The following is a 9,451-nucleotide window of genomic DNA, read 5'->3' as shown; positions in this document are numbered from 1 at the left end:
CGAGCATATTTGTCAGGTCGATATCAAGTACCCCTTTCCGTTCACTCGCGCACACGTTAAGGACGATTTTGTTGAAGCAGATATTTGATTTACATTCATTAGTACAATATATCCTTTGATCCGAATAAGTGTTTGAAGACTTTGAGGTTTTTGAGACTAAATTGCAATGGAAATGATTCCGCTAACTTGCAATGGTGACTATAATGTTAGCTTTTGATATTCACAATTATATGCAATTTTTTTTTCATTTGTTATGAATAAATAAAACATTTCGCCGAATCCATCAGAGTCTAGTGAATGCAATAGATTGTGATGATATAGACTCGTTACGAAATGCCCTGAATTCTGTATCCAAAGTTAAAAAGCATGAAGCCGGTTGCGATGTTAATAAAGTTAATAAGTATGAGTTTTATTATCTACGTAGATATGTGAGTGAATAATTCAGTCCAGAATTCAAAATACAACCTAGCACACAGACCCGTGACTATAGATGAACAATTAAATATAGTAGATTCTCCTGATTTCATATTTCAAAGGAATAAAAGTGACATTTGAACCGTTGCGACAAACCAATTCCCTCAGAATATTTCAGTTTTAAAATACAACATGAAATTTTTTTCATATGGATTTGTTGTTTTAAACTCTATATAAAAAAAATAATCATGTTGCACTTTGAAACTGGAATATTCTGAGCGAATTTGTTTCTCGCAACAGTTCATCATGGTGCTCTATTGTTTCTCACAATGATAATTTCGCATCTAATGTTTAAACATCATGAACGTAATTTTTTTTTTCAAAAATAACGGATGTTCTTTCCTTTCAGTCAAAGCCCAATCTCCATGAGCGACCAATTCACTTCGCTATTCGGTCACATTGTGAAGAAAATTTGTCAGCGCTGCTTAGAAATGGAAAGGTTATTCTTGATGCAAAAAGCATCTTGGAAAAAAACCCATTAAGTGTCTTAGCTGGAGATATTTCCGACGAAAACTTTCCAAGTGTCTCCCCGTTCCGAACTGTTGATTAAACATGGTGCTGATGTGGTTGGCAAGCATGGAATAGATGCGATTACGAACATTATGAATAATCAAAAATTGAACCATTCCAAAAAGGAAGAGATCGTGAGTCGAATGAACAATGGGTATTCATTCGTCTGTTCTTTGCACTGAAGCGAAAAGAGGAGGACGACTTCCTTGAAGAACTAGAGCAAGCTAGAGTAAATCCAGTATCATTTAAACAGTTGTTTACTGCTTCCCTGGGTGTCGAAACACTATTGATTGCTGCTATTCGTGAGGATCTTATACGTGCGTTGGACAGGATGATTCAATTGGGAGCCGATGTAAAGAACATTTAAACCGATATAACCAAATTGTTTGCTGTCAAACTTTGTCTCGCTCACGGCAACTGTCACACTGACTCGTTCGTGTACGAATTGCTGTTAGCGTAAAAGAGACTTTGTTCGCAGTGGACTCAGTTTAGATGTTCTTTCGTTGTTCAGACAACAAAAGATGTGGTGTCTCCGGTAAAAGAAGCGTGTATTCTTGGTCACTGGAGATCGCTGGAAATATTGTTGAAATCAAAAGAATTGGATTTAAATTCAGCAGCTCCATTAACATTTGTTGTGGAATTTTTCGGTTACAAAGATGATTATGAAAAGTGTTTTGAAATTTGGTTGAACCATCCAACTATTGACATTAATCAACAAGATAAGCGGAATAATACTGCTCTGTTTTATTCGGTCAAATACAACAATGCTCTTGAGTTGCTGAACCGAGGTGCCTACATTGGAGTTCGAAATAAATTTGATCAGCTCTCGAACCCGAAAATTGATGCAAAAGGGCTTGAAAATTATTTTAATAGTTGCATCAAAACGGATGATACAAAACCTCGTTCAACGAGAGACAATAATTTTGAAATTGAGTTTGACTTTAAGAACTTAGTTCACCCTCCACGCACCGAAAGTATTACCGATGTGAAGACTTTGATTGAGAACTTTTCAGAATCGAATGACCTCAAGCATTTAACAATGCATCCCTTGATTACTGGTTTCCTATCCTTCAAATGGAATCAGCTGGCATGGTTCTTCGTCGCACATTTTTCCTCGTGTGCATTATTCGCTGTCATCACCGTTCTTTATATTTTAGGATATTACAATTACCATGAACCCAACACATTGAAGGATAAAATGAGTTTGTACATATTCTTGTTTACCATTTATAATGCAGCACGAGAAATATCTCAACTAAAGTTTTTAAAAAGTATGGAGAATTACTTAGGATGGTTACTGGCTGTATCTATGATGTTGATTTTGTCCGATGTTGGTTCAGATACTTGGCGTCGTATTTTTGCAGCTACATCAATCCTATTAATCGCAATCGAAATCTTCCTTTTATTTGGGTTACTACGAATCCGGTATTTTTATGCTCATTATGTCATGTTGAAAACGGTTACCTGGAACTTCTTAAAGAGTTTCTCACTGTATGCCATCATTCCATTGGCATTTTCTCTTTCGTTCTTCATTTTGTTACATGAGCCACTGAAAGAGAGTACGAAAGGTGAAACGAATGATGACAAAGCTGATGGAGATTTCAATACATTCCCAAATATTGGGCTATCAATTATAAAGACGTTGATGATGTCCACAGGTGAATTCGACACTGCCAGCATCAATTTTAAAACAAATGCCTTTAGTTACATCATTTTCATGACATTTGTATTCATCGTTCCAATTGTTCTTTTGAATTTGCTGAATGGCTTGGCCGTGAGCGATACGCAGACGATCAAATCACAAGATGAACTAACAACATTTTTGAGTTTAGCACAACTCATAGCTCAACATGAAGGCGTATTCAATATCAGGTAGAAGGATTCGTCTCTCGAGAAAAATATGTATACATATACACCACAGGCCATAAGTTTGGATGAACCCCTATGAATGAATTTGGCCCAAAATTTTTAAATTTCAAACCGCTTGTCCAATTTCAACATGCTATACGTCGTTGGAAAGGTCTCAGAGAGTACGTATCATTTTTGGTATTAAACATCAAAATCAGCCAGCTTTTGGCCAAGATATGGCTGATTGAAGATTTCGGCCAAAAATTAAAAACGGCCATATCTTGGCCAAACGCCGGCCGATTTTGTTGTTTAATACCAAAAATCACATCTACTTTTCAAGACCTTTCCAATGGCGTATTTAACTTTTTAATCCGATGGCCCGTTTAAGACTTCGATTTTGGCTCCCACAGCTCAAAGGCCAAAAGATGGCCATAGGCCGGCCAAATGTTATCTTCCAAATCATCCATTCGGTCAGAATTTCGATATATTTTCATATCCAATACTAAATTTCAAGTGAAAATGTTCAAAAAACGTAGAAACAAACGTTTCATAAGGGTATCCAAACTTATGGCCTGTGGTGTATGCATGTAATTTTAATTAAGTAATGATTTTGGTTTGATTTTTATGGCAGAAAATTCATGGAAAGATTCATGTTTCGTGCAGGCATCTTCATATTCAAAAAGGCACAGTCGGACTGTCGCATCATAGTTATGCCAAATGACAATAACCAGATTATTATTCCCTGCTTAAGAGATCATGGAGAACCGCATCGTTGCCGTCGTATGGATTCAAAAACCGTTCGCTTTGCCCTTGAAGTATTAAAAAATAAAAACAGAGTACAACATGAAAGAGAGGAAAGAAAAAAATTCAGTGAACAAATGACCAAGATGGAAAACATAATGAAGTTTGCGATAAGGTCGAATAGATCGGCGATGAAAAAATTCTCTGACAAACTTAACAAACGAATTATCAAAATTGCGGATCGATTGAATGACCTATTGAAGAAATGAAACAGATCAAGTTTTTCAAAAGTTTCTTATTTCTCTGAAATGCAGATTTTTAATTTTCATTCAATCTGTACTGATATTTTTCTCTTATAATAAAAACTCTTCATCAAAATAAGTAAATATAGCCTTTCCTTCAAGCGATTATCAAATGTTAAACTGCAAATGAAATGCCCCGAATTTAATTATCTGATAATAGTCGCGTGACAAAAAACCCCTTTGAGACTAGTTTGAGAATGAATATGGAATTGCGTTCCGGACGTAAAAGTATTCAAGTGACGACATATATTAAATAAACGTTGTGAATGCATGATGCATCATCTATTCATTTGTATCTCTTTCGCATCTCATTGCTTCTCTCATTTCAAGTGACTTTCTGCCTGCAATGATTAATGAAATCAACGCTTGAAATTGTATTGGCCGTCGTAAAGAAAGGTTACAGCTCAAACCGTATCATTGAAAGAAGAGATATTTGATGATTCGGCGTTGACTCATCCGAATTGAAAATTTTAAATTCCGCTGAATGTGTTTATGTTTCTCTCACGATATCAAATTATCAATTGGAAATGTGATAATTTAGTAAACCAGTTTTCAATAGTCTATGATAGATGATTTATAGTGAGAAATGATGTCTACGAACATTGAACACCTCCATGCACAATTTTGCATCATATGTTTGGAACAAGTTTAACAAACAGTAAATTTTAATTAAAAAAAATAATCAAATTCAATAATCCGAATTTCGTTGAAATAATTCTAGCCGAGATAATGTGTGAACCGTGACCATTCTTATCCAAGCTGATATAGCGTGTATTAAGTCTCTAAAAAAATGAAATTATTCAACATGCTGGTTCTTAATCTCTAATGAAAGTGAATTAACAATAACTCAAACCGGCTGCATTAATAGCAATATTGATGGTCACGTACGACGGCAGCGTTTGAAATGCCGCATACCAATGTACACAAGCCGCAACTGATAGTGAAATCGGAGTTCTAATGAATGGGAAGGCGGTTATTCTATCAAAGAGAATGGTTGCACATACGGGTACGTAACGCTGACGCGATCATATGCTCACTGGAAGCTCAACTGGAACGCATAGAGACGTTGCTCTATGACGAAAACAATGTTCAATTTGACATATGACTCCATTCCAATTGAGTTCGAAAAAGCGATCCGGCCTTCGCTGCTCATGCTCAATTCCAGTCTCTCACCGTTTCTTTTTGTTCTCATCATATTCGCTGTACGCATATTTACCTTCCCGAATAAAACAAGTCTGACAGTATAATTTTGATGGTGGAAGGAGAAACACTGCTTCGCTCATCGATCGCACCAAATTTTGTACAGACTTTTTTGTGGTTTAATATTCAAGTGAATTGGTAAGAAAATTATTTCATTTGGTTATCGGGCGATTTGTGCACTATTTTCAATAGCTAAAGTTCATCAAATAGTGAAGTCATCAATAGTGCGTAGTTCAAAAATCGTTTTTTTGTTGTCTTCCTGTTCTCATTGGCTCTAGCTTGTAGTCAAGGTCAGTTTGTTGTTCATCCGCATTAAATACACATATATGTGGTTCTTGTGTCATCGTTATTTCTCTTCTCTCCTTCAATCGCTCTTTTTTAATTCTCCCGATGTATTGTGCTTGTAAACCCACAACATTTCGTCTAAATTAATCAGTCGTCGAATAGTTGTGTGTACGTGAAGCGAAAAAGTGTTTGGGTTGAAAAAGCCGACGCCTTTTTAAGTAATCTGGCGATCGCGGTTGCCGCTCGATCGGTATTTTATCGAAAGACACACATGAAAAAAAAAGTGTTTACACAAGCGAAAAACATTTAAATTTGTATCTAGATTCTGGTTTCTATCATTAAGTGTTTTTATTCACATGCTGACAGAGTATAAACAGCTCACCGCCGCTCATAATTTAGCTCGGTCAGTGGTCAGTGATCAGTGATCAATGCATTGGATTTTTTTACTGTGGGGAAAAATGCGTGTGAATCATCACATACATTCAAATTTTTATGCAACCTACTTACACTGGGCCCGAATATTCATTCACGGAATTTTATTGATTAGTCATTTGTATCGTTGCAGAACGACTTCATACACACAAACACAGACAAACACATCGATCAACGAACATATGAGCAATGGATGAACACCTGTTGATGTGTTATGGCGATCTGCATGTAAGTATTTATATATATCGTCATAAACAAAATAACGTATGCAATATTTTGGGTTTTCATGAGAAAAATATTTGTAATCAAACGCATTTGTTGTGTCTTCAATCATGCGTGTTAATTTACATTTCAATCGTTTATCGTTTTATCGGCAGAGCCTCGCCAGTGCACTATCGAAGCGTGACATCAATGCATTCCGACGAGTGCTACAGTCGCCGTCCGATGTGGAAAAATACGATTCGGAAAATCAAATGTCGATCTTTGAACAGGCTTGTCAAACGCCCGGTTGCGCCGAATTCATCGAAGAATGTATTTTATCTGGCTGTGATGTTAATAAGGTAATTTATTTATCGAAAAATTATGGAAATTCATGATTAAAGCCTAATTTTTATGTCCAAAAGGTTGAAATATTCCATTTAGATAGCACCACAAATGCGTGGCGCTTAACAATAAAAGACAATTAGTAAACAGAACGATTTCTCGCCAGTTTTTAATTATCAACATTTTTTTTGTCACTTTTCAGCTAAACCCGGAATTTCAGAAGCGACCGATAAATTTTACCGTCGAGTCTCACAACTATGATAATCTGTGTGCTTTATTGAGCGATCCAAATGTGAACGTTGATTCGAAATACTCGTCGCTGACACCGATTAATTTTCTCGCCGAACAGATTACGGACAGCAACTTCAGCAACTTGTATCGTTGTATCAAGTTATTGGTGAAGCATTGTGCTGACTTGAACATTCCGGGACGTCGTGAAATAACACCAATTCTCACCATTTTGAAGAATAAAAACTTGAGTGCACCAAACAAAGAATTGATTGTAACGTATTTCCTTGAAAATGCCGATGTTGACATCGATACACCACGGAAAGGTGAAGCCAGAACCTTGATTGCAAAATTGATGCCAGATTTGCAATTGCAACCGGTGCGTGAACCAAGCACCCACTTCGATTTCAATCGTTTGATGGTCTGTCTTCTCAATGAAAATGAAATGGAATTCTTGCGAGGACTCAACCACATCGCTGAACACACTCCAGAGCAGCTACCGGAACTATTCCGAGCTAATGACAACAATGAAACAATGTTGATTTTGGCGTGCAAAAGAGGAATGCCATTGGCTGTCGAGCGAATGCTTCGTTTGGGTGCTGACATCAATGCCACGATTGACACACCACACGATCCGCCCAACCCAATCAAAAGTGCGTGCATCTTTGGCAACTGGAAAGTGTTGGAAGTTTTACTCAAGTCTCCAAAGTTGAATTTGAAAAACTCCGGCGCTTTGCTGTCGATTATTGTAAAACATATTGGCGATCAAGTGACACCCAAGTGCAATTACGAAAAGTGCTTCCAAATGTTGTTGAACCATCGAAACGTCGATATTAATCAAAAAGATTTGAACGACTGCTCGGCCTTGCACTATGCAGTCAAATTCAACAATTCCCGTGCAACTCTTGACCTTCTGAAACGTGGCGCTTTCATCGGTGTGAAAAATAAATTCAATCAACTTTCGATATCAAGCATCAATCCAAAAGTACTTGAAAAACATTTAGATACTTGTATCACTACCAACGAATATCGAGCTGGGGATGATAATTTTGAAATTTATTTCGATTATACGAATTTGGTGCCGTTGGAAACGCGCGAAAGTACACAGCAATCGGCTGATGAGGGAAAAAAATCGCTGGATGCGTGCCCTGACGAAATGGCCACTATCGAATACATGTCGCAATCCAATGAACTCAGACATCTTATCCGTCATCCGCTCATCGCGAGCTTCTTATTCTTGAAATGGAACCGACTTGCATTTATTTTTTACGTGAATTTCCTGCTGTGTTCATTGTTTGCCGTGAGCACAGTTTCGTATATTTTATTTTGCTACAACGAGGAGCCGAGTTCGGTGGAAATAAAACAGTTGATGCGATGCATAACGACAGTGCTGACTGTTTATATTGCGGTGAGAGAAATATCACAGTTTACATTTTCGCCGCGTGTTTATTTAAGCAGTTTGGAAAACTATTTGGAATGTACTTTGATTGTGCTTGTGGTTCTGATTCTGTTTGATATATGCTCCGACGAATGGCGTCGGACCGTGGCAGCCACATCAATTCTGATAATTTCCATTGAAATCTTCCTTTTGGCTGGTTCGCTGCCATTTTGGTCATTCTCCACACATTATGTCATGTTGAAAACAGTTACTTGGAGTTTTTTGAAGAGTTTATCACTTTACGCCATCATTTTATTGGCATTTTCACTGTCATTCTTCACATTGTTGCGAGACAACCCGAAAAAAGGAAAGGCTGACAATAATCAAGCATACAATATTGATGTTCGACAACAAACAGAAAATACACCAAAAAGTGACGGCGATGATGACGACGATGGTGAGCTGAACAAATTCAGCAATCTCGGCTTATCAATGATGAAAACTCTCGTTATGTCAACGGGAGAATTCGACGCAGCTAGTATTAATTTCCAAAATAATCCATGGAGTTACTTCGTTTTCATCGCATTTCTCTTCATCATTTCCACGGTTCTCCTTAATTTATTGAACGGTTTGGCCGTCAGCGATACTCAAGTTATTAAATCCGAAGCCGAACTCACCAACTTTATTCGACGATGTCAAGTGCTGTCTCGATATGAAAAAGCACTGCTGGATACCAACAGTTGGTTCAGGTAAAATAGGAAATTATAAAATATGTAATAACATGGTGAAATTTATATTCTCACTAAAAATATTGAATTCAGTGAATAATTCATTTTCATCACATTTTTCAATTTGCAGTTGTCCATCATTTATGAAATATTTCGCCCGCGCCACAATCAGTGTCTTTAAGGAATTGAAGCCAGTGTTCCAAGTTCGTGTGAAGCCAAATGACAACAATCAAATCTCACTTCCTGTCCCAATAGACTACGAAAAGAAAACGGATGCCATTGAAAACGAGATGCAGCCGATACAATGCCACAATTGCTTCTCTTGCTTCGGCAAATGCTCGCGAATGGACAAGAAAATCGTGAAACTTGCAATGGTTGTGCTTGACAAGGTCAAAATGGAAAAATTCGAAGAAATTGAAAAAGATCTGCTGAACGATCGCATCGGTAAAATTGAAGTTTCACTTGAAAATATCACGAATAAACTAATTACTCTCTTGAACAAATAAGAAATATGATGCACAAATATATTCATAAACAAGTTTCTCCAGAAACATGTGATAATTATTTTTTTTAAACTATATCACATGCTACTGGGCAATATATTGAAAATTTTAATGAAAATGTTTTGAATTAAAAAGAAAATAAAGAGATTTATAGAATCCGTTATAAAATTGCAGGTCTTTTTAATGTGTATTGTTGTTGTTCATTTTCCCCTTCGAATCTTGTCATAATACTACGTAATTCAAGCAAATGTTTTTGATATTCGCATTTTTTGTGAACCC

At 36.8% G+C, this 9,451-nt stretch overlaps 2 protein-coding genes across 4 annotated transcripts; both read left to right on the top strand.

Annotated features, from left to right (window-relative positions):
• Nucleotides 1-743: 743 nt before the first annotated feature.
• Nucleotides 744-4,605, top strand: LOC129567829 (transient receptor potential cation channel protein painless-like). Its single transcript, XM_055445185.1, has 5 exons — nt 744-780; nt 1,110-1,336; nt 1,496-2,856; nt 3,464-3,647; nt 4,597-4,605. The coding sequence occupies exons 1-5, from the start codon at nt 744-746 to the stop codon at nt 4,603-4,605; spliced, it is 1,818 nt and encodes a 605-aa protein (XP_055301160.1).
• Nucleotides 4,606-5,019: 414 nt separating this feature from the next.
• LOC129567623 (transient receptor potential cation channel protein painless-like) lies at nt 5,020-9,340 on the top strand. Of its 3 annotated transcripts, XM_055444721.1 has the most exons (6): nt 5,124-5,213; nt 5,286-5,365; nt 5,926-6,020; nt 6,170-6,352; nt 6,538-8,690; nt 8,800-9,340. In XM_055444721.1, exons 3-6 carry the CDS (start codon nt 5,982-5,984, stop codon nt 9,173-9,175), a joined length of 2,751 nt encoding a protein of 916 aa, XP_055300696.1. In that variant the 5' UTR covers nt 5,124-5,213; nt 5,286-5,365; nt 5,926-5,981; the 3' UTR covers nt 9,176-9,340. The 3 variants fall into 3 exon arrangements, with proteins under 3 accessions (XP_055300695.1, XP_055300696.1, XP_055300697.1); XM_055444720.1 differs by lacking the exon at nt 5,286-5,365 and having other exon boundaries at nt 5,020-5,213; XM_055444722.1 differs by lacking the exons at nt 5,124-5,213; nt 5,286-5,365 and adding an exon at nt 5,431-5,763.
• The last annotated feature ends 111 nt before the right edge of the window (nt 9,341-9,451 follow it).

The sequence above is a fragment of the Sitodiplosis mosellana genome, unplaced genomic scaffold, assembly GCF_009176505.1.
Source record: "Sitodiplosis mosellana isolate CC-2019 unplaced genomic scaffold, AAFC_SMos_1.0 Smas_scaffold_12, whole genome shotgun sequence".
In the NCBI taxonomy this organism is placed as follows: domain Eukaryota; kingdom Metazoa; phylum Arthropoda; class Insecta; order Diptera; family Cecidomyiidae; genus Sitodiplosis; species Sitodiplosis mosellana.
Note: the sequence above shows the minus strand (reverse complement) of the source record. Positions and strands in the feature narration are given on the sequence as shown.

Coding starts and splice junctions, on each gene's coding strand:
- LOC129567623 (XM_055444720.1), top strand. CDS start 5,982: ATGGATGAACACCTGTTGATGTGTTATGGCGATCTGCAT. Junction 6,353..6,537: donor CTGGCTGTGATGTTAATAAG/GTAATTTATTTA, acceptor GTCACTTTTCAG/CTAAACCCGGAATTTCAGAA. Junction 8,691..8,799: donor GATACCAACAGTTGGTTCAG/GTAAAATAGGAA, acceptor TTCAATTTGCAG/TTGTCCATCATTTATGAAAT.
- LOC129567829 (XM_055445185.1), top strand. CDS start 744: ATGATAATTTCGCATCTAATGTTTAAACATCATGAAC. Junction 1,337..1,495: donor TGATTCAATTGGGAGCCGAT/GTAAAGAACATT, acceptor TTCGTTGTTCAG/ACAACAAAAGATGTGGTGTC. Junction 2,857..3,463: donor GAAGGCGTATTCAATATCAG/GTAGAAGGATTC, acceptor TTTTTATGGCAG/AAAATTCATGGAAAGATTCA.